Raw genomic sequence first — 25,761 nt, 5'->3', positions numbered from 1 at the left:
AAAATCTACTAACTCCAACTCCGACTCTTCCTTACCATCCAACTCCGACTCCAACCAAGGGCAGACTTGTTACCGAAAGAAACCCGGAAATTCTGATGTCATCACGTGATTTCAGAATAAAAGATTCAATAAACAGAGTTCTAATAAAGATAAGAGCATAGAAACTTTTTATTCCAAAGCTAAAAGACTTCTCTAAGTAATATATAAATATGTATTTGATAATTTTTACTTTTCCGGCTGTTATATATAACAGAGGAAAAGTGTAGCACTCGCTCAAAAAATGACCCCTCCCAAATTTTTACATTTTTGGACTCAGGACACCTTGAAATTTCGAGATATGCAAAAGATTCGAGGTTTTTTCTATATGTGTGGATGTTAGACTGTGTGGGGGGGGGCATGATTTTGTTCAGCCTGTTTGAAGCCTAATAATTTCTGTGGTCAGAGTGGTCAGAATTGGAGTCAGATGGTTTAACACAGTTAACACAGGAGTTATTTAAGTCAAAGTGGTTGAACTAAATCATGTTCCCATATACATTCTAACATTTTAAGCAAGAACATCTTAACGGATTTTACTGTACTATCATAAAATGGCAAAAAAGCTTACTTTGAAGGTAGAGACGAGTTTTATTTTATTTTTTTTTTAAATTTTGAATGCTAATAACGAGTAAAATATTCATTAAGAGATATGAAACATGACCACTTTTATGTCTTCACTTTGTCAACCTTTAATTAAGAATCAAAATTTAATACAGTCATACCCCGACTTATGCGATTTTCAAATCTCGTCGATTCATCTTTTGTTTGAACGCCACGCAACTCTCGATTATTCACTCCCCCCACACTATTGTTCAGCTTAACGTTCGGACGTGTCGTGCGGAATCGACGCATAGCTACAATTTATTTTGTGTAATTTATTTCTGTTTGTTATATCTACAGAGACTTGAGAGTCTCTATAGATATAACAAACAGAAATGTGGCGATTTCTTGTAACTGTTAATGAACCAAAAGGCGAGATAAGATTAATGAGAACATTTATTAGCTTACATACATCTGACTTGGATTTTACACAAAAGGCATCTGCAATCGTGAACAATTGATGAAAAAAGTATACATTTATCAGATAATAAACAAAGACTCATTTTGTAATCAATTTACCTTTTGTATATACAACTGACAAGATTACCTTTCAAATGATAAACAAACTCGATCCCAAGCGGTCTTTTGATCATCGGACATACAAAAGATGGCACCTAACTTAAGCGCGGTTTACAATAACGAATATGATTAATCTTAACACTCTACTATGTCATCCAAACAAAGTAGAACTGATTCTTCTGCATCAAACAAGAAAAGAAAAACTTTATCTTTGGAATGTAAAGTTAACATTATTAAAGACTTCGATACAAAAATGAAAATTTGTGAATTGGCAAAGAAGTTTGATCTACCGGAATTGACGGTCAGAACAATTATAAAAGGTAAAGAGAAAATTCTCGAAGCTGTAAAAAATGCTCAATCTTTAAATTCAAGCATCATTCGTAAACATCACGTTATTATCGCTGAGATGGAAACAATGTTAAAATTATGGTGTGATAATCAAGTAAATGTGAAAAATTGTCCTGTTGATCAGAACACTGTGTGCTCTCAAGCTAAGCTGATTTTTGAGAGATTGAAAGAGGATGCTGGAGAGGTGGCTAAAGATGAAGAGTTTAAAGCTAGTAATGGTTGGTTCAACCGATTCAAAAGTCACTGTAATTGGCATAGCATTGCAGAAAGTGGAGAGGCGGCAAGTGCTGATAAAGAGGCTGTGTCTTACTATCCAGAGAAATTCAAAGCTATGATAGATGAAGGTGGCTATACCAGCCAAACCATATTCAACGTAGATGAGACTGGCCTGTTCTGGAAGAAGATACCTAAAAGAACTTTTATCGCGCGTGAAGAGAAAACCTTTCCAGGTTTTAAGGCCTCCAAAGATCGATTGACGGTGATGGTTGGCGCGAATGCAGCTGGTGATTGTAAGTTAAAACCTCTCTTAGTTTATCGCTCAGAAAATCCAAGAGCATTGAAAAATAAATCTAAAGCTGACTTGCCTGTGATTTGGAAGTCGAATCGTAAGGCTTGGGTGACAGCTTCCCTTTTTGAGGACTGGTTTGGTCATAACTTCATACCTGAAGTTGAATGTTATTGTTAATCTAAACAAATTTCATTTAAAGCGATGCTAATAACCGACAACGCACCAGATCATCCCCCTACAACTTTAACTAATTTTGACTCACGTGTGAAAGTTGTATTTTTGCCACCAAATACAACCAGCTTGCTTCAACCGATGGATCAGGGAGTCATCAAAACATTCAAAGCTTATTACACGAGACGATCGTTTGTATATCTGCATGAAGCTATGAGACAAAACAACGTGCTCTCTGTTAAAGACTTTTGGAAACAATTCAATGTTTTAGATGCAGTGAGAATCATTGGACAATCTTGGAATGAAGTTTCACAAAAATCTTTAAATGGCATCTGGAAAAAACTGTGTCCTTTTTTTTCACCACTGAAACTCAGGCGGAATCAGTGCCAGAGCCTGATGAAATTGGTAATGTGATTGAAGAAGTTGTCGATCTTGCCAGGCAAATAAATTTAGAAGTGGATAGTGATGACGTTCGAGAACTGCTGGATTCCCACAATCAGGAACTGACAATTGATGAGCTCATAGAAATGTGTGAGCAAGAGCAAGACATTGAAGAACTTGATTCTTTAGATCCAGTTAAATCAGAAGATCGAATGACGGTTGGAAAATTGACAGAAGGCCTCAGTGTTATTGAAAAGGGGTTACAAATTTTAGAAAATATAGACTCCAACGAAGAGCGCATTTCTTCTACAAAACGAGAAATAAAAAAATTATTAGCGTGCTACGAGGAAATTTTGTGGGAGAAAAAAAATCTTTGAGCCGTCAGACGAATTTGTTAGATTTTATGAAGCCTTCTACATCAAAATAACTTAGGTTTACGATTTTAATAATATAATTTGTTATACGTATGTATTATCTAAGATTTTATTAAACATTTTTTTTCTAAATTATTGTTTTCTTTAGTCTCCGGTCCCAATTAAAAATAATTTGTATGTATTTATATGCAAAATTATACCCCGACTTATGCGGTTATCGCTCGGTCCCACCTATCACGTAAGTCCAGGGTATGACTGTAGTATTAATGCCCCTTTATATGCAAGCTACAGTACCACATTTCATTTCTTAAACTTTACCCATTCTGAGTTATTGTTTAATATATCAGAACAGAAAATAAAGAAATTAAACAAATTAGATGCCAACACACACACGCGCACAAATTTTTCCCCTTTACTGACTTTCTTGAGGGGTTCAGGTCTCCAAATGTGTAGATTTGCAAAAAAAAAACTTGGAGGGTCAAATTTGACACAATTCCAATACTTTTCCATTTTATATACATAACAAGTTGGTAAGTAAAAAGGAGTCAGAGTTGGTGGATTTTTTGACGACTCCGACTAAAACACCAAAACTCTGACACGGATTTTTTTCTTAATTTTTGTTTTAACAGCCACATATTCAATATAAATGTCCAACACAGAATTATTTTGTGCTGACCCATATAAAAAGAGCTATAAATAGAAAAATCACAGGACTACTTATCAACTCTGCATTGTTTGGGCCACCATTGCTTAAGCTCATTTTCGTTGTGGACTGCAGATATGTACAAAATGCATCAAGTGACCCAACTTTGACATCAATTGGTCACCTGACTACATCTTGCACATTTCTGGACACATCATGTGATACAGCAATGTCATCTTATTACTAATACATGGCTACCTCTTTTGTGACTCTGAACAACCTGCAGACAACAAGTTGATAAGGGTTGCTTTAATTACAAACCTGTATATTAAATATATAGTAAAACCTTGCTATTTTGATACCAGATAGTTTGAAGTATCACATACAATGAAATTCAAAGACATTACATGGTCTGGTTACCTGCAAAAATATTGTTTAATTCAAAATCTTCTATCATATTACATATTTATATGAAAGTTTCCACTCCCTAGTGACAGTTTCGGTTTCATCAATTAAACATCGTTATACAGTGGTGCCTCGTATAACGTATTTAATCCATTCCAGGTGCACGTCCGTTAAACGAAACGCATTTTCCCATAGAAATACATGTTAAAACATATAATTTGTTCCGCGACATAGAATAATTGTATTGTACTATAAAAAAAATGAAAATGGAGCAATCACTAATTATGCCAGGTAGTCAGATAATGTGAGGAGGAGGTGGCGGAACATTTTCTTCACACATTCATACAGATATAGACTTTTTACACATTGCAGCAGGTCTCTTTTTATTGTTTTTAATCGGAGTCAGATTCAGGAGATGCTACTGGAGCTTGCAGGGTCATCTCCTCTTGTTCCATCCTTTGTTTTTTGGCAGCGTGCTTCTTAAAAAACATGTCCAAGGTGGTCTGTTTCTCTCTCTTCTTCAACACTTGTTGGAAATGACGGGTATGGGATGTTGTTGTAGAGATCATTGATCCTGTTGGCCTCAGCTCTGTTTGGATAATGATTGTTGGTAAACTCCTGAACCTCTCCCCATTGGACAAGGAAGTTTTTGTCAACTTTCACTCCTTCTGGTGATGTCTTGCTTTGTTTCAATTCAAATCATCTTTCTGTTTTTTTAGAAGCCATGATTTGCACAACACTTGAATAAATGTAAATACTCTGCACTGAGGTGATGTACGTAATAAAAAAGGGAGCAAGCCGAATCCCAACGGGAGCTCTGTACTTCAGATATACTAATAATATATTCTAATAATACTAATATATTATAAAAATAGCAGATTGTCATTGGCAACAGCAAAAGAGTGGAAACATCATTCACACTTATTCGCAGAAAGACCGTTGTTCGCCTCACGTAACTGCCAAACGGAAAGTCCGTTGTTCGCAGCGTCCGTTATACGAGGCACCACTGTATATAATATGTATATTTGTAAATTTAGATGACAAATCTTATAATTATGTATTTACTATGTATAACCATTTAATCTGAATTTTGAAGTAATTTGATAATTTCTCTTTTTTAAGGAGTTAATCCTGGAAAAAAAATCATTGTTATAAAATCTTAAGTCCAGTGAGTTTTATTACAGGATGTTGCAGTATTATAGGAACGTAACAGACGCAATGTTTATCAAAACATGGGGTTATTTGGAGATAGAAAAAATCATAGTCATGTGACAGTAATTTTTTTTGGTGGCTATATCTTGTGTAGGGTCGCTCATAGAGGTATGGTTCCTTTGACTTTTTTGTTCCTATGAGTATGCTCTACAGCTCTGTTAAGGTCCCAATCGTATCATTAGTCGAATTGAGCCGTTTTATGAACATATTGCAAAATGTTAATGGGCTTTTATCGTTTAATTAAGAACAAATGCTTTAGTAAATGTTTCGTGAATGAATGAATCATCTCAGAAGTGATTAGTGTTATATCCAACATTTAAAGTGTAAAAATCTAGACATCAATAATATAAACGTCGGAATATAGTTAATTTAATCAAAGGAAACGGACAACAATGGCGGTATGCTCGACACATTCATTACCATAATTTAAACGATTAATTTAAAATAATAAATATACTTTAAAAATTTCTTATAATTAATGTCGAATAGTGATCGAAAGCATACAAATTTTTTTCTTCCTGATTTTTGAATAATCAGGAAGAAAAATTTATTTAAGACCTTACAATTTAAGTCATATTAACTTTGTAAAAGCTACATTTACATTTTTAAAACAAGCATTTTAAATAACGAAATACTTACTCTAGCCAATTTAACCTTATCCATTTTGCGAACGCTACACGTGGAGAAAGAAACAAAATGGCACGAATGGCAAAATTTCCCAACTGACGTATTATTCAGTTACGTAAAAAATATTTCGCCCAATACTCGATAAAATATTTTTGAATTTGAAAACTACATAAAAATTTTTCTGTATTTATGTTAATACTTTCTTGAATAAAATAAAAATTCTAAAAATTAAAAGAAGTAAAATAAAAATTACGTCATAAAATTAGAATACTAAAATGTAAATATTTAGAATGCATTCTAATTTATACTACTAAATATCGTTAGACGAAGTCTTCTAATCAAATATAATAAAATCCCTGTGGAATTTTAATTTTTAAGCTTCAGAATGGAAGAAACAAGTAACAAAACCGAACATGATCTTAGCGAAGAGGAAACAGATGATAGGATAATGGAATCTTTATTAAGAGCTAAAAATTATTTCAGACAAACAAAAGTATTACGTAAACTCATCGAAGGAATAATAGAAAATGCAGTTATTCAAGCACACAACATATTAGATATTGGTCTTTGGCATGGAAACATCGAAAGAATTAATTATGATCCGGCATTATTTGAAGGGACCGATCCTTTATACAAATTATCAAAAATCGGAAATCCTTTTAATTTGACGGCAAAAATATTCAGTGTTAATCTAGGTTTAAAACTACTTGTTGAATTTTTAAAGAGATGGAATTTACCAAGAAAATTTATAAAATATATAATTTTCGATGAAAAATTTGAAGACAAATACTGTACGAGATATAAATACCGCGTCATATTTGGTATGCCGACTCTAATACAACCGATGCCACTTGAAACTGAAATTGGATTTTTCACGTTTGTTATCCTTAAATGGAAACCAGATGATTTTCCCGTTGATTTTTACTATAGATTAGAAGGAAATTACTTTGTACACCGACACGGAGGTATGGTCGATTTTTGTATCGAATGGATCGAAAATTTCCTTTTGAAGAAAGTTCAGATGAAGCAAAAAATAATTGCATATTTACAAAAGTCAGAAAAGAAAGAAACAGAAACAAATATAGATATAAATGGATAGAAATGCCATTATAATTTTATAACTTTTTAAATGTGATATACCGCATTTCACATACAATAGTACTACATTTACTGTAAAATATATTAGTTTAATTTGTAAAATAAATACAAATTAATTTACAGTACTTATTTATTTATTCATTTATTAGATGCAACAGATTTATCTTTTCTTTTATTATTAAATATAGTATTAAAATTGTTTAAATCACTGTAAAATTTCTGCTTATTAAAATTTGTTTAAAACATAAAATATGGTCAAAGGAAAGTCAGATGCAGCATCAATTCTCTGTTCACTCTACGGTTAATCAGTGGTACCTAAACTTTTTGATAGTCGAGCCAAATTGCGCGTAAATCGTACGTAGGAAGGTCACAAATATTTTATATATTCTACTTGTCCGAGAGAACTTGCGCCATTTTAAAAATTTCAAGGACTATATTCCTATTGGACGAAATAGTAAATTCTCGAAATCAGATCACTGATATTTTCTCGTAAATAGTAAATCGTGTTACGATGAGCTTTGTTAACTGCATACACAATCTGACCTAAATTTCTCATATTTAACGCCACGACGTTGTAACTAACGACACTTTCGTGAATCCGGAACAGTCATGATGGGTTTATTCTTTGTGATTTTTCAATTTGTCTGGATTCATTCACAGATCCCAACATGGTAGACTGTTCTTAACTGTTCGACCATCCAGCCGTCAAATCATTTAATTTAACTGAATTATATTTATTCAATTCTCACATGTGATAAGATTCTTTAATACATTTTGACAATGATACCAACATTTTGACGGCCAGATGGACGAGTGGTTAGGGTAGCAACCTACCACTCTGGAGAGACTCGGGATCGAAAAACCCCAGGAATTTTTCGAAAGGTGGTCCATCCGGATATGTCGGGCCCGGCCGCCCCATTATGGGCTTGCTAAAAACCCTTTTAGTATTAATTTGTTTTTAAACTGTTTCCGCCCCTACATTTCAGAGAAAAGAAAGACTCATTAAAAGAATTTAAATTATTATTTTAAATGCAGTAATAAAAAATACGTAGATATTTAAAAATCTCTTTGCTAACTAAAAATTGTAATATATTTTCGTTAGAAACATAAAATCAGTAGAGCGACATCTTGTAGCGAAAAAAGTTAACACTCTATTCAACTTATTATGGTTTGGAGCAGAGAAACTGATCAGGAGGTTTGATTAGTTAATAATATGACGAAAGTTCAGCCAAGGGATGTTTCTCCCATATTGCAGATGCTTAGGAACTTCTTGCTGGGGGTTTGTATACAATTAAAATTTTGCAGTCTGCAAATTTTAAATATATTCGTAAATGTAACAGAATATGTTTTCAAAAAGTTCAGTTTAAAGTTTGTTTTTTAAATTAAAATAATTCAAATTTTAAATAAACAAATATGTGTTATAAACAAATGTAAATATTGTTTTTTAAAAACACCATGAAATATTGATATTAGATACTGGACATTTTCACATTCACTTTATTCCCTTGTATGCTTTGCAGTCTTTAAACCAGTCTGTAAATTTACAGTTCAAAGGAGAATAAAAATCCAGTGTCTAATATCAACATTTCATGGTCTTTTTAATTAAAAAACTATCTAAAAAGGGCATGGTTTCAACACAAAGAAAAAAAAAATATAACTCTTACCATAACAGTTATATCAATCCTGTAATATATATCAGTTATAAATCAGTTACTGTAAAAATTTTATTTCGCTCAACAATTTTGCTGTTAGATTTCTTAAAATTTAAGAATGAATATTTTGTGATTTTCTTGTTATACTATTTATGTTTTGTTCTTCATATTACATATCTATACATTTTGATATTGTTATCTTGGTTTAAATGACACAAAATTATTTTTTATTTATCAAAAAGTTGGGCACGGCAGAGATAGTGGCTAAAACTACTAGATGCTGGTACGGGAAATCCTCGTTAATTCAAACTTGGATAGTTCAAAATCCTGTTAGTTTGTAGCTGTACTATTTGTCCTGGCTAGGGATATAGAGGTTTATATGTTTGGTTAGTTCAAAATAGGATTATTTTGAAATTTGAAGCGAAAATTCTGTTCAAACTATGATATATGTATATTATTAACTCATATGTTTAGATCAAAGTTCAAATGCCTCCATACTATAAGAGAATAATAGAGCATGAACAACTCTAATCTGGTCAACATGGCTTTGCTTTTACAGTAACACACAGTTAATGGGTAAGATGACACCCAAATATCCTTTTTCTCTTATCTCATAAAATATGGCATGGTTTTAGGGTTACAAGATTGGGCTGCAAGTAGCAGAATTAGATATTTGTAGGATTCTATACTACTAGATTTGGATGACTTGCTATTTTTTGGGCTACTTTAAAAATAATTTGGGTTACTTTTCAAGAATTCTGCTTTACTTTTTATAAAACTTGTCTGGCAACCTGTGAGGTTATCATCAGACATATGTCTACCTGCAGTTTATTTATAATAATAATAAAAAAGCTTATTTTTGTATGGATGCATGTATGTATGGAAAGGAAGAATTACAGTAGAAAGAATATATGTCAGTTTGTAAACGAACATGAATTAGAGGTTAATTTTCCTATTGTATATGGGCCTATTTGACACACAAACTTATTACATATACAGTAGAACTTGCAATGAGTAATATTACATCAAATATCACAAATTTGGCACTTGCATCCATTTGGAAGTAAGATCTTTAATTATTAATTAACAAAAGTAATATTTTGCATATGTAGTCATATTCTGTTTGCTTAATTAATAAATTACGTGAGTTACATAGCATTTGGCATAATGTACAGAAATAGGTAAATCTCAAAACTTGATAATTTGACGTCAGTTTGAATTATTTTGTTCCTTGAATTTCAAACTCATGACAGTTTCCTGTAGTTGGTTGTGTGTTCAGATCTGTCAAAACATCCACAGAAGTTGAAAATGAGGTAATTTAAATACTTTGGTTTTAAATTAAAATTTTGTTTACCTTTGGCTAATTTTAAAATTCTACTCACAACAGTTCTTCAGACTGGAGTGTAAGTATATAATACTAAAACACCATGCAGAACCAACAAACTCCAGTAAATAATTAGAGACACAGATTGAAAATATTAGTCCTGTTCGTGATTATTTACTGGAGTTTGTTGGTTCTGCAAGGTGTTTTATTATTTCAATTTTAAAATTTTCAAATGCATAGAATACTCCAATGTCGTTAGCTGTGTTAAAATTTACATTGAACTTTTGGAACCTCATTTGAATGTTTTGTCTGCTTGTATATGAGGAGGGTTACTGATGAGGTTGAAAATGTTTGTTTGCATCTGACCAATTGGCTGACAACATGGAATTTTTAAGGATTTTCTTCATTCTTCTAATATCTAAATAGGGGTCTGTTTTACATAGAAATTCCTCTGGAGGCCTTTCTATTGGCAGATTGCTGATGTGTTGCATTGCCAGTATCACATCAAACCAAACCAAACCAAAAAATAAGCAAAGAAATGAGAGTGATTAGACATGAAATAATGTTGACAATTTTCTTATGCTAAAGATGTCTATTTTTTTTTTTTTAATCCAGATTGATAATTTTATGTGCAGTGATAGGGATAATTATTGGAAGTTAGCAGCCTGCTAGTGTCCTGGAAATTGTGTTCTAGCATAGTCTCTGCCTTTTTCCACTTAATTAAATAATAATAATGTTAAATCATTAAAAGTTGTACATCACTGATTATTGTAATTTACTATAGTTTGAAAAATGTATACAGTGAAAACCTGTCAAAACGGGCAAAAATTTCTGGCACGGAATAGTTTATCCATAGAGTCTTCGTATAAGTTACCTGTATTAAACAACCACCTGTGTAACGCGACCGCGGGCATCGATTTTTGGTCCAAAACAACATACAACACCTGTAATAAGCGACCACTTTCGCGAATGTATCTGGTCTAAACTATTGTAAGAACCCATCTCAACAATGTTTCCGCTTCCTAATATAATGAATTAGTTTAAACTCTCGTTCGAACCCATCCTGGGCACTTCTCCCAACCTTGAAATTAGGTGCAGGTGTTAATAAATTAGTCTAGCAACAAAGGAAATTCATTTCAGTTTGTTGGAAAATGTTCGAAATGCAAAGAGCTGTCGTTAGAAAATCGTATTAAAGTTATTACAATGGCAATTAGCGGCAAAGTTTAACTGTGGGAAAACAAAATTTATTTTACCCTAGACCTACAGTATTTTCCTTGGGAGTGTAAAATATTGTACACAATACAATTAATTGGCTGATCTCATCGTTTGATAAAATCTATTTTTATTTATTTATTTTGAAGCTCATATACAGTACACGTGCGATAAATAGTTTCTGTATCAACCTACCTTATTTCCACGATATTTTTAGAAAAATAATATCCAAGTAATTTTCGCAGGCAAATTCAAAAAACAATAAACGCATTAACGCAAAAATCAGTTTTACTTCCTTTTTCGATTCCGCGATTGTAATGAAATCGTATAATGAGAAAAAATAAGTTTTATTATTAATTAATAATTTTTCTTATTGTACTTAATTAATTAAGAAAATGTTAAATATTAAAAAATACAGTATTTTTAAAGTTAAAATAAGATTAAACTAACGAAAACCAAAAGCAAAGTGATGGAGAGATAGGACGCGCTTGTATATTGATGACGTAATACACGTAACTGAGGAGTGAACAAAAAGAACCGAGTCGAATTAATTAAGTTGGAAAAAAGAAAGTGTGCATTATAATCGAGAAAATGCGAGTATTGTATTAATCTTTAAAATATTGGTGTTAAATCTGTCTTATAATATCATGATGACTCCTGTAAATCGGGTTATCCGATAAGAATAAAATACAATACCAATATAGCCCTATTGTTGAAAAAATTTGCTTATTTTTGCTAGCCTCAAGTTTTGCTTAGTAGAAATGGCTAAAAAGTGTGCAAAATACGTACGGAAATACGGTATTACAGCACCACCTGTATTGGACCACTTTTTGAAGGAACCGTGGGTGGTTGCCATAGACAGGTTTTACTGTAGTTTTGACAGTATATTCAATATATTTCTATCTAATATTGGCTAGTTAGTTAAAATAAATCTTTATTAGTTCATATCAGTGATTCTCAGTGTGTTGCACACGGCAAGAGATGGCTAATGGTTATATTTTCATAATATTTGTGGCATATTTAAAAATATGAGAAGAAACTCATTTGTACAAAGATTTGTTACATCTGTGATCAATTAATAGTTAGACTAGACCCCTCCCCTAGAGTAGCACCTATTATTATTAGTGACACTACTTATTTATAGTGTGAGGTTCCAGACGGGCCAAAATTGCAAAATTGTACTGTTTATATAAAAATTCCTGAGACAAAACAAAACAAAAGTTATTTAAGGGGGAGAGAGGAAAAAAACTGTAGTTTGAAAAATCGTGGTGCGGAGATGAATGAGGAATCTCAGGGACTTGCACATATGATAGATCATAGATAAATGTTGAGGCAGAGAGATGGAACTTTGACAAAGGCACTTATAAATTTTCAATCTAAATTAGAAAATCAGAAAGATGTGTGGATTGACAGTCAAAGGACATTGTGCTAGATCATTCGATTTCTAAAACATCAGAGAAGAGGTAATAATAGAGTAAAATATGAGCACAGGTTTCATAATTCCATCATCTCCCAGTCAGAGTTGAAGAATAGTATCAAAAACTCTTCAAGACTGTGGTCTGAACTGATCTCTGTTTTCATCTGGAGACTGGGAAAGGCCAATCGGAAAGCAAGACAAGGGAAATAGAACCAATCAAAATATGAGATGAAAGGAAGAAAAAAAACCTGAATCTCGGGTTGAGTTGAAGATTTTTGCCCATTGTTACACGCAACAAATCTGTGTTGTTTGTGCCTGAGATATACCCGCTGTCACACAACTTCAACGTCATCACCTGACTTCACCAAGTACGAAAACGATCATCTCATTGACATCTCTTCCCAGGGGTCATGGTCATCACATATCCTCAGTGCGAGAGTTAATGGACGTGCCAGATCCTGTAATACCTGTGAACTGTATTGAACTATCAACTGACTGATCAATGAACAACTTCTTGATGACGAACAGCCTGTTGATTACCTGTAAGAAATTTCTATCATAAATGGTTTTGTAAGGACATGTCATCCCCGTCAAGGTTCTTAGCTGTGGGTAGACAGCTAATGATAAATAGAATATGTTTTTTTTTTTTTACATATATTACCTTTAAAATACAATTCTAAAAATAATGAAAATAACATAAGGTTATTTAATTTTAATGTGACAAATGTGCACGATTTTCTTTGTACAACTTTGTAAAATCTGGTTGCTTTTTGGTCAGCTTCAGTTTCAAGTCATCTTCGAGTTAAAGTCAGTGACGATGTTGTTTCCATGTTTGTCATGGCCGAAAATCCGCTCTCGCAGAGGTATGTTTTGCAAATTGGTAGTAACTATTTTATTGCTGCTTCACTGACATAATGATAATGATAATTGTACAATTAACACAATTTGTGTTAATTGTACAATTTTTGTTTCTTGCATAAGAATTTCATTTAGGTATTGTCACAAATGCATTTTTTTTAATGAAATTTCGAGAATATTTTTAGTTATAAATAAACAAATTTGTGCGTTCGACATCATGTGAATTGCTGAATTTTTGATGGTCCAGCCATTATTTTTTTGATTGCTTCATCTCATGCATTTAAATTTTAAATAGACCGATTTTGGATTGCTGCCCTTCATGCAATTTCGCGTACCACTAATTGGGAACCTTTGATAAAGACCAGTGTTTTTCAACCTGTGGGTCACGAAGCCTTACACGGGGGTAGCGGGTAAAAGAAAAAGACAAGTGTTTGTAGGTCCTACACTACAATAAAAAAAAAACTACAATTTCAGTGAGAAGGCTGTGCCTGTTTATTTTACAGTACAATTGGTTTTTTGATCAATATTTAGGTCTCAACAGAAAGAAACTTAAATACAGTTGTCCCTCGATAGTCCAACGTTTTTTAATTTGACATGCTCAGTAGTCTGACGCACTTCCTGTCAAGGTACCCGTCCCCGTTACGTGTCTGCTTGCACAAAAGCATGTTGCGATGTGAATCTCCCCATCCAATTCTTACTTGATGACACGCATTTCGTGTGTTTTATGTGAGCAGTTCTGTTCGAACAGTTGGAGTAGAGAATATTGTAAGTTACTGCTAGCAAAACAATGCGAAATATGTAATTATTTTCGGTAATCCGACACACCTTTGGTCCCATACCTGTCGGATTATCGAGGGACAACTGTACTGTAGACCCCCCTATAACGCTTAGATACATTCCACGCTAACCGAAAATTACGTTGTAGGAACGATTAAATACATGAGCCAATCGCAGCCCAATAGGTGGGAACTTTACGGACTAAGGCTGTTTGAAAGGTTTTCTTCTATAAAATTAACCGATTCTAGACTAATTCCACTCAACATTTCCAAAATACGTATAATTTTTTGGGAATAATCTGTATAAACTATGCTATAAACAAAAAATTATAGGATTACTTACCGAGTGTGTACCGTTCGACTACGCCGTTGCTTAAAGCTGGTTTTCATCGCGGAACAGCACACGAAACGACGGCCGCAATTTCTGATAACGAATTTTTGGCAGAAAAATAACTTGACCTTTGGAGACATCATTAATATAAATAATTTTTATGGACGTTGAATAAGAAGTGTTTCTTTCACAAGAAATGTATAAAATTAGTGCTGTATTAGACTTACGGTACCTAATTTACATACTGTACAGACGATAATAAACTCAACTTACTAGCCTAAAATCTCCGTAGCGTGTTGCCAGGCGGCAGAAAGCATATATATAATTATAATAAAGTTACAATAAATTAAGTTAATATATAATTATATATACAGTACCTAATTTATATATAATTAATATATAATTATATGTACAGTACCTAATTTATATATAATTTATATATAATACTAAACAGACGATAGCAAACTCAATTTAGCCGCTCCGTAGCGTGGCGCAGGGTCGGAGGAAAGTAGTTCGGCTGCTCATCCACTATTGGTCCAGACTCTATCAATCTTGTCGCGAAACAATGTTATAGGAGGTACGTTATACGAAAGTTTCTACAATTTTTTTGCTACGTTATAGGAATTGTCGTTATAGGAACGTACGTTATAGGGGGGTCGACTGTATATAGTTTTTAAAATCACTGACTAGTTTTAATATGGCCCTGGGGGTTGCCAGAATTTTTTAACTTGTAAAGGGATCGCTTATTCAAGAAGGTTGAAAAACACTGATATAGACCATGATTTTCACTGGTCTATATCTTAAATGCTTAAAGTCATGTTATGTCAATGTAGATTGAATAAATTTTGTATGAGGTGAGAGGTCAAAATATATACAGAATTTAAATTTGTCTTTTAAGTTTAATTAATATATAATGAAATTAGTATATGGAAAATGTTCTTTTTTAAATAATTCAAAATAAATCCATGAAAACAATATTGTCGTAATTATTTTATATTATTAATTAGCCTATTAAATGATTGAAAGAAATAAAAAGCCATGACAAATGTGACTTCAATACTCTTCTATTGAAAATCATTTAATTTTCAATGTATTGTTTGATTTATTGTAACATGAAATGGTAATCATGTTTCTTGTTTCATGATACTTTGGTTTAAAATGGCAAATTCAACAGAAATACTTCAATTAATTTTGTTGATATTGTTACTGTAGAATATTTTACTGTAGAATTGTTACTGTAGATATGTTTTGTTGATATTGTTACTGTTATAGCATTTTAAAAATTCATTCTAGAATTTTATTCTATTGATGAATATAGAGTCTGCATGTTTATCTCTAATAGAATAATTTTCAGAGTATGAATATTTCATTACTCTTATATTCTGTAATGAAACAAAAGCATTATTGTTTAAAGAGTTTTTTATACAAAGATAATACATATTCATTTAATTTTGATTACTTTTTGCAATCTTTTGAATAAATTTAACTAGCCTAAAAGCTTTCATATTTGCTGGCCAAAAACTCAGATTTAAGAATGTCAAAGGTAACAAAAGTTATACATCTTTTTCTATTAAAGTAAGATCTAAGAGGAAAAAACAATGTATATTTTGTGACATCATCATAATGTCAGGCTGCAATTTGTAATTATATTTTAATTTAAAAAATCATGTGACTTCCAGTTCAGGCCAAAAGTATATATCATATTTACTTGCATATAAGACGAGGTTTTTATTCATTTATCACTGCTTCACTGACCAAGGTCGTCCTATAAGCACGAGCGAAGAATACATTTTGTTTTTGCAATAATTTTTGTAATTGTGTATTTGCATTTTTTTACCAGATTCTCACCTTCTGGTGTTTAAACACAAAAGTATTTTATTTGGGTCGTTTGAATCATTCTTGTGTATTATCAGGAGTAAAGATGAATAGCAATAGGAAAAGCAAAGCTTTTGAATTGAATTCCAAAATTACATAGGAGCCCGATATAAGTTTCAATTCATTCCCACGTAAAAACAGATGATTATTTGGAAATCAGAATTCAGAGAAACTCATAAGTGTAATTGATGAAGAGTGAATTCGACTGTTAAGAATTGGCAAAAAAGGTTCCCAATAATTGTCCAGCTTTGCATGAACAAATTATATTTCAATTTTAGAAGAATTTTACTTGAAGTTTAAAATGCCAGTAATTTTTGTGGGACAATGTATGCATTTACATGCATTTGATATTTTATTTGTGATTAAACAAAATAAAATTAGAATTGTATTAATAAATCTAATTTTCTTTATTTTGATCTTTAACATCACATCTCGTCCTATATGCGAGATCGTCTTATATCCGAGTAAATACGGTATATAATCAGTGCATCTGGCCTAGGGTTCCCATTCGTCTCATTTTTCCTGAGACAGTCCCAGTTTTTGATAAAATGTTGCAGTGCCCTGATTTTTTTCCAAATGTCCAGCTTTTTACAGGAAATAACAATATATATGTTATGGACAGTGATTAATCGGGCATTATTCATAATGACCGGGCATTATGAATAATGACCAAATAGGGCGGGCAGTGTGATAAATATTGATTAATTTATCAAATTGACCAGTCATTATGAATACTGCTATCACCTAGTCGGGCAAAGTGATAATAATAAGTTGAGGAGTGATCATCTGACATACGCTAGCCAATCGGCACGCTGAGTTGCATGTGCGTATCGTACAGCGTTTAGTACAGAATTTTAAATTTGATTAAAAAAACTCCACTTATTTCATTTAGAAATATTTATTTTTTGTAAATTATATCAAAGTACTATTAACTATATTAATTAAACTAATATTAACGAAAAGTATTATTAACAATTTTTGGTATAAATTATATAAAAAATTAAATGCTTTTTAGTTTATTTATTTGAGCAATTAACATTTTCATGACATTTGGAATTACATAATTTTTTTTTTTTGGGTAGCATTTGCATCTATTAGATTTTCAACCAATTTTTCAGCAGCATTAACTATAGTTGTGGCCATCAGGAATTGATGACATTCTTGCACATTCTCTAAGCGAAATTTCTGCACCCGGTACATCTCCAACAGAAATAAAGTTTTCTTTACAAACAGTAAATTGGTTTCTGGAATATAATAGATTTAATATGCCATGTTTGGTACCCAGTTTGTAAAGGTTTTTATCTTTAACCGCAACAACGACACCTAAAATATTTTTTCCATCACTGCGGGCTCGATCTTCATCAGGTACACGAATCCTTACTGTATCACCAACAATAGCTGCTGTGTATTTGGAATTTGATGTATTAATCATTTTTTCTGCTTGCTTTTTAAGATTAAACAAAGCCCTTGTTTTAGACACACTTCTTATTTTTTCTTCTTTTTTTGGATCAATTGTTTGGATTGTTTCTTCTTCATTCACCAATTCTGTAATACTAATAACATCCTGGTTTAGATTTTTTTCACGTGAAGACGATGTAGATCTTTGAACTTCATCAGTTATATTGCTATGTAAGGGTGGCATTATCAGATAATATTTCATAATGTTTTCTTGGACGGTACCCGGACTTTCAGAGTTTGAGCAACTTTGACTTACTTCGTTGATAGTTTTAAAATGTCTCTGTAGATCCTCTTCCGTATTAACGTTGAACAACGATTCGTTGGGTATAAAATTCTTTAGTCCAACTTTTAACTTTGCTCCAAACATGGCCTCATAGGGGCTGCAGTTTATACCAGTATGATGCGCTCGATTTTTCATCAGTAGTACAAAACGTAATCCTTCCGACCATTTGTTAGTATTGTTAATCTCCAACCAAGAACTAAGCATATTTTCTACGTCTTGATTACATCTTTCTACTGAACCCTGACTTTGTGAGTGCCTGGGCTTTCCATGCACCATTTTTAACTCGGACCGCATATTACACATTTGTTTGATGATATTATTGGCGAATTCTCTGCCATTATCGCTTTGTAGAATACTTGGTGCACCGAAAATTGTAAAAATATCTAAAAGACCATATGCTACTTCTTCAGCCCTTTTGGTTTTTAACTCGTTTAATCGGTTGTTGAAGCGATTATTCATATCACTTAATGATTCCTTCATGATCGTTACTTTTGTCAAAGAAGAAAGATTAACTACTGGTCACATAAATTTAAATTTAAAGTTCGGTACTAAATGCAATACGCGTGAGCAAGTAAGATGTAAGTTCTGATTGGCTAACGTATGCCGGATGATCACTCCTCAACGTATTATTATCACTTTGCCCGACTAGGTGGTAGCAGTATTCATAATGACCGGTCAATTTGATAAATTATTGAAATTTATTACAATGCCCGATTTTGTTGGTCATTATTCATAATGCCTGTATTAATCACTTTGTCCATAACATATATATATATATATATATAGGTACAGTACAATATAAGGAGTTAGTTTATTGTTACAGAATGAATATTGACTATAAATTGATGAACTGGCAATTTTGATGATTTTTGTGTTTAACTTTGACAATTTACTTCTGTTTCTATCTGATAATCCTGTCCGGCAGTCTGATTGGACAGACATTTCACATATGAAAATTCGAGCATCTCATACTACTGGAAGAAGATTCGTAAATTGTTATAATTTTTATCAATTTTCATTCACATAATGCCAAAACATAAGTGCAGTATAAATGATAATATTAGAAGAAAATTTGCCTTTATTAAAAGTATAGATGAAAATATGCAATGCACAAGTTGTAACTCTAAATTTTCCATATCACATAGTGGTTGGTCAGACATAAATGAATTATGTGAAAATGAAAATAAAAAAAAACAAACATGCTGTTCAAATTAAGGTTTCCAGCAGCAATATAAGTAATTTCTTAAATGTGAAAACTTTGAAGTGAAATGGATACAGTTATTGCTGGTGCCACAGGAGGCAACCTTTGCTTATCACATGGCAGTGCATAACCACAGCTTTAAGTCCACGGACTGCATAATTGCCATCATAAAGAACTTTTCAACGATAAATTCAGATGTTTGTAAACAAAGTGCAAGGCAATAATCACTAATGTTATTGCACTAATTGCGATTAAACAGATTAATGAAGACCTGAAAGAAGCTTATTTCTTATCAGTATTAGTCAACACATCTAACCACTTGGACAAAATGTTAGTGTCTCTGAGATATTATCATGCAGAAAAAGGAGTTAAGGTGAAGGTGTTAGTTAATTTAGGTGGTGAAACTTCAGAATTGTTATTTTCTTTTGTGTTGGTTGTGTTAAAGAAGTTTGATCTTGAAAACGTTATAGCTATATCAGCAGATAATACAAATATGAACTTCAGTGGAAAGAAGAGAAAGGGAAAGAATGATTTGTACTTCAAAATGCAAGAAAATACTACCAACAATTCAATTGGCACTAGTAATTGGTATGTAGAGTTGTCGGAATTAGATTAAGAAGGATGGAGATGGATTCTTATGAACAAGTAACAAGCACGTCTTTATTGAACAAGGAACGGTACAGAACTGAACGTGGTGCACAGGCGCACTACCAACTATATACATTTAAGAATTGCCAGAGATGGCGCTGCAATACATAGCAGTAATCTTACCTATGTAATACATAATACTGTGCAGACTGCTGCAGGTAAAGCAATATAGAGGAATTGTGAGTAGAACAACCAAACAAATTAGCTATTTATAATGTTTATCTGGATCAAGAGAGGGAATTGATCAGACAGTTCATTGATGTTGATTATTGCTTTACGGGTTTATTAGCAAGGTTGAGGACAAAGTTTTAATCGTGAAAACGTGTATATCAGGCATTCAGTGCCACTTTCCTGTAAGCATAGAAGTTTGACAGTGGTGTTTGGAATGTCGAGCATGATTCCACTGACTATCCAAACACCATTGTCAAACTTCTAGGCTTACAGGAAAGCAGCACTGAACGTCTGACGTACATGTTTTCGCGTTTAAAACTTCGGCCTCAACCGCGCTATTGTGTATGAGTTAAGGAACTCCAATTATTTTGTGAATTCACCAATATAGAGTATAAAACTGTTTTGGGTAACAACAAGACAAGATGGCTCTCTCTCTCTCTCATGCCTGCAATCCAGAGAGTTATTGAATTTTTCCCAGCATTGAAGTCATATTTCCATTCCATTGATAAATGTCCTATCAGTCAAAAAATTTCTTTGATAATCCACTTTCACATATACTTCTACATTTCCTTGCTAACCAGTTATAAACCTTTTATGAAAGCATCAAATATGTTGAAAAGCAAAGAGAACAGTAATTGAAGTAAAGGATGAAGTAACAAACTTGTGGAAAAGTTAAATTGCAGGAGGGCAGAAAAACTTCTTATTACTGTGAGAAATCAGTTGCAAGAGTTAGAAAAAGAAGGGCACATAACAGTTGAAAAGTTTGAAAGATATGTAGTAGATTTCTGTGACACTTTTATTGAATACATTTAGGAGTGGTGTACACTGTTTCTCATGCCTATGAATTGGGTGAATTTGAAGAGAAAGGAGCCTATAACTTGGAAGAATATAGAAAAAAAGCTACGTATTCATGAAGAAAGTGTCACTAAATTTTACTGTGAATGAAGATGAGTTTGTATGTGTGAAAAAATATTGTGAAAGCAAATTTGAAGTGTAGAGTGAACTGAAAGATCAAAGTACAGTATTAGTGAAAAATGGTGTGATTTATAAAGCTTTGCAAAATGAGAGTGAGATCCACAAGTTAATTAGATTAATTGATTTACAATAATGAGGATAAATATTTTATTTGTTTAAATTATTTTGCCCGAAAGGATGTAACTTTTGTCATATTCAGAGAAAGAAGGAAATCAACTTCCTTTCCCATACGGCTTATCACTATTTCATTATGGAATGGATCGCTATTGCATATTTAGAATGGAAATATGACTTCAATGCTGGGAAAAATTCAATAACTCTCTGGATTGCAGTAAATTGACATTTCTAACATAAACTGAGATATTTTGTAAAAAATACAGGATTTAAAAAATAACATTATGTGAACCCCACTCTGGCTCCTAAGCATTCCATATCTGGTCTTGATTTTCTTCTAGCTAACTCCATTCTTGAGATTAATGAAAGACGGACGATATTGAGAAGGGATAGATTTGAAATTTGCAGCCCAGTGTCAAGTCTGGTGAATGTAGAAGGAAATGAGAAAATTTCAACAACTCTTCAATAATTCTTGTTGGTTATCAAAGAAATATTTAATTTGATGATGATGTCATGAGAAATGATTATTTTCTTGATTTAAACTCTGTAGATACAGTGGAACCCTGGTTAACGAACGTAATCCGTTCCACGAGTCCGTTCGTTAACCGAATTGTTCGTAAACCGAAGCAATTTTTCCCATAGAAATTAATGCAAATACAATTAATCCGTTCTAGCCGTCAGTATTTTTGTAATTTTATTTGTAAAATGGGTTTTCTTTAATGAAAATATAGGAAAAAGTGCTCATAAACAGTCGATCTAGGTTAAATTTTCGGAAAAGGGGAAAGATTTGACGGGTATAAAAACATCACATACGATCGTTAAAGTTCTAAAATGACAGATAGAAACAATAGGCTAAATTATGAGCGAAAGGCTTATAGGTTTATCAACAATCTCTGATCAGAGTTGACGAACAGGTGTCAAATAAACGCCTCGGAACAAACCTTTCTCGTGACCTGATCTGGTTTCGGTTTTCACCTGGAGACAAAGAAGAAAACAATCGGGAAGCGAGGAATGGGACGCAGGACTAATCGTAAGGTGAGATTCAAGGAAGAAATACTATAAAAACCCCGAATCTCAAGGTCAAAACGCAGTTTTCCTAAAAATTCTATGGCGATTAATCTGTGTCGTCTTCATCTGGATTAAGCCTGAAGTCGTGCCCGCTAAAATTTGTGTTGTGTCTCGCGGACCGCTCCAGTCGTTGCAGCTCTGTCACCTACCATCGCTTCTGTGACCAAGCGAACCCATCTCGTCCGCTCTGGGGCTACGACTGATCAGCTTGCACTATCGTAGGACCAGCGATACGCCACTCCTCAGTGCCGAGAGAAAATACTGTAGATAAGCCATTTCCAACTACCTCAAATATGTAAGCATCTTCCCGTTCTAATAAACGATTTTCACTGTAAAATACTTGTCATCTTTGTCTCCTCCACCACCACCAACGTACGAATGGATCCTAGACCATCATCGACACACGATTAACTGATTTTCCCTAAAAGTCGGCAAGCTTACAAATTTGACACAAAAAGCCGTTAAGTTCGTTATCCGAATTTTGTTCCTTATCCGAGACAAAATTTTTTCAAAATAAAAGTTTGTTAACCGATTTGGTCGTTAACCAGGACGTTCGTTAACCGGGGTTCCACTGTAGTTGGAACATTATTTATATGTTTTATACAAAACACTTATTATAAATAAAATTTTAAGAAAATACTCTGAAACAGATATACATAATGTAATACTGTATTTGGATGTATTTTTAATAATTAAAAAGTCATATAAATTATATTATAGTTTTCAAAAAACAATTCAGTCAAATATTTAATATTCTTTTGTGTATATAATTGTATATTATCATCAATATTTAATAAATGAATTTTGCATAGTTATGTATTTAGTATATTATATATTTACAGAGATCCATGAAGAATGCACTCAGATTTCAAGATTATGTGGCAACAAGGTATTTTCTGATAAGCTATCTTCTATAGTAATTTAGTACTCTGCCATTAAAATATAAGGTGTTTCAAAATTATATGTCAGAAATGTAAAGGCAGGTAGAGGGGACCTAAATAAGCAGATTTCATATAGGAATGTGGGTGCGGAAATGCAGTGTTGAAGTGGTAGCATGTAAGGCAGTATTAAATTAAAATTAACAACAGGTAAGTGAAAAGACAAGTAAAGACAAAGGAAAGCAACAATTTATTTATCAAGCAGTTTACAATAGCTGCTTAAAAGAGTGACCACCAACAGCCATACAAGATTCACAGCAGTGGCGCATGGATTGGCATACATTAGTAAAAATGTAGGCATGTCATGCACATTTCTAGCAGCAACAGACAATCGGGCAACCAGATCTTCTTCAGATGTTATGGGACTGTCATATACTATGCTGTTAATGTAACCCCAAAAGAAGAAATTCAAGCACGTCAAATCTGAGGAGCACGGTGGCCAAAGAATAGGTCTGCCCCATCCTATCTATTGCCTGGAAATCGCTCCATGTACATCCTTTGAGCAGTAGCTCCATTTCCTTGTGCAGTCTCATACATGAAATATATGTCAGCAAGCTCTGCATTGGTATAATGATGCATGTTGCTCAAAATCTGTGTGGGGAATGATGATTCAAGCCAGCAAAGCGCTTTCATCTGTTAAAGTCAACAGCGCCCTGTCGCTGCATTTCCGCACCCACAATCCTATATGAAATCTGCTTATTTAGGTCCCCTCTACCTGCCTTTACATTTCTGACATATAGTTTTGAAACATCCTGTATATTAAAGTAAAATGTATACATAAATCATAAATTGCTTCTTGCATGTAACTAAAGGTATGTTTGTATGTAGCTCTCAAATACTGGTTGTTCTGCTATATTTTATCACTTTCAGTTTACATTACCTATGAATGAACAGTATTATTGACAAGCTACAAAGGCTTTTTTTTTTCTTTCTTATGGACCATCGGAGGTTGAAAAAGAAACAAAATGAATTAATTATCAAAAGTTAGGTACAAACATGGTTACTTTTCGACATAATCACTGTGAAGATTGAGGCATTTGTCTATCTGCGGACGAGATTTTAAATCCCCTCTTCGTAGAATGTTGCCGCCAGTGATTTGAGATGGCTGTAATGATGATGTGTTGAAGATCATCATTAGTCTCAAACCTCTGCCCTCCTAGCAATGTTTTCAGTTCAGAAAAGAAGTGGAAATTGCTCTGGTCTAAATCAGGGCTATACGCTGGGTGTTTAAAGGTGGTGAAGACTTAAACATTGCTACAATTTCCAACATGTATTCTTTAACAAAGTGCAATCTCTCCAATAGTATACAGAATCTTTTCATTTTCTCTACATCAAATGTGAACTTTGCTACAATAGCAACTGACTTTGTCTCCTATCTGTGAAGCTTTGGAATATGAAACACACTTCCTTAAGATGAATAGAACAAATCTGTATTTTTACAGGTTTAAAGGTCTTTCTTTTGATCTTAATAAGGCCTTCTTACATTAATCTAGGATTATTGTGTGGAAAATAGAAAAATAATTTTCTTTGCAAAAGGTTTTTGATGTAATGATTAGAGCAACCAAACCCACAAGAAGTTGGTATTACAGATGAATTTGTTGTACATGTATAGCCAATGCTCTTTCTAAAAAAAAATTACTGCTGATAGCATATAACTTAGCCACCATATATGCATATCTGCTCATTCAGTTGGAACAGAATGGTACACTGTAACAAATCCCTACTAATAGCTCTTACACTATAGCATAAGAATGTCATTGAGTTACATGAGAAAAACCTCTGGCATCACATGCAAATAGTCTGTTGAATCTATTATTTAAATACATTTATAAATCTAAATATTGATAATTAAATAAATATGTTATTTTTTTTTAAATTTTCTTTACAATATTAAATGCAATTTTTAAATAAATAGGTCACCTCCAATGCCAAATTTACCAGAAGGTCCTTCACATAAATTATCTAGTAACTATTATTATACAAGAGATGGAAGACGAGAGAGCAGACCACCTTTGGAATTAACTCCAACAAATATGAAATCTATTGCAAGTGAAAAATCTGTGTAAGAAATTTTGAAATTATTTTTTATTCAACTTTTATTCTTACTTATTTTTTTAAACCCTAGTACAGGAAAACCAAAACCTTTGTCAATAACACCTGGAAAAGGATATGTATGGAAGAAGGTTGAGTCGATTCAATAAGAATAAGTAGATTGAATGAGCCTTATAGAACCTTGTAATTTAGTGAATTGAGATGAAATTAGTGTTTAAAATATCTATATTGTTTTAATAAAAGAAAATTGGACTTGATAAAATTTTGTATTTAAATGTCTTTATTAGATATAAATAGAAGAAATAAATTATAACTTCTAGTTTATTGAAAGACTTGTGTAAAAGCTTAATGAAAACAGACATCTACTGTATTTTCATTTACTGTACTGTACATGTATAGGTCAGCAATTTGAAAATTGCCTATTTTTACATTCCTGGTCGTATGTCTGCTTATCATTAAACTTAAGAATGGAATTAAATAGATGAA

General features: G+C 32.7%; 4 protein-coding genes across 5 annotated transcripts; all 4 read left to right on the top strand.

The window, feature by feature from the left end:
- Positions 1-1,506: 1,506 nt before the first annotated feature.
- On the top strand, positions 1,507-3,011 carry LOC111632506 (tigger transposable element-derived protein 1-like). Its single transcript, XM_023376937.1, has one exon. The coding sequence runs from the start codon at positions 1,562-1,564 to the stop codon at positions 2,186-2,188; it is 627 nt and encodes a 208-aa protein (XP_023232705.1). The 5' UTR covers positions 1,507-1,561; the 3' UTR covers positions 2,189-3,011.
- LOC111632496 (tigger transposable element-derived protein 1-like) lies at positions 2,213-2,940 on the top strand. Its single transcript, XM_023376922.1, has 2 exons — positions 2,213-2,458; positions 2,557-2,940. Exons 1-2 carry the CDS (start codon positions 2,213-2,215, stop codon positions 2,938-2,940), a joined length of 630 nt encoding a protein of 209 aa, XP_023232690.1.
- Positions 3,012-6,209: 3,198 nt separating the features above from the next.
- LOC111632494 lies at positions 6,210-6,923 on the top strand. Its single transcript, XM_023376916.1, has one exon. The coding sequence runs from the start codon at positions 6,210-6,212 to the stop codon at positions 6,921-6,923; it is 714 nt and encodes a 237-aa protein (XP_023232684.1).
- Positions 6,924-8,049: 1,126 nt separating this feature from the next.
- On the top strand, positions 8,050-25,537 carry LOC111632502 (NADH dehydrogenase [ubiquinone] 1 alpha subcomplex subunit 7-like). 2 transcript variants are annotated; one of them, XM_023376932.1, is made up of 4 exons: positions 8,050-8,201; positions 23,128-23,174; positions 25,139-25,285; positions 25,349-25,537. In XM_023376932.1, the coding sequence occupies exons 1-4, from the start codon at positions 8,136-8,138 to the stop codon at positions 25,422-25,424; spliced, it is 336 nt and encodes a 111-aa protein (XP_023232700.1). In that variant the 5' UTR covers positions 8,050-8,135; the 3' UTR covers positions 25,425-25,537. The 2 variants fall into 2 exon arrangements, with proteins under 2 accessions (XP_023232700.1, XP_023232701.1); XM_023376933.1 differs by having other exon boundaries at positions 25,139-25,268; positions 25,349-25,532.
- The last annotated feature ends 224 nt before the right edge of the window (positions 25,538-25,761 follow it).

This window comes from Centruroides sculpturatus, unplaced genomic scaffold (assembly GCF_000671375.1).
Source record: "Centruroides sculpturatus isolate CEXI.00-Female unplaced genomic scaffold, Cexi_2.0 scaffold752, whole genome shotgun sequence".
In the NCBI taxonomy this organism is placed as follows: Eukaryota; Metazoa; Arthropoda; class Arachnida; order Scorpiones; family Buthidae; genus Centruroides; species Centruroides sculpturatus.
The sequence above is the reverse complement of the archived record's forward strand: the minus strand, read 5'-3'. Positions and strand labels throughout refer to the sequence as shown.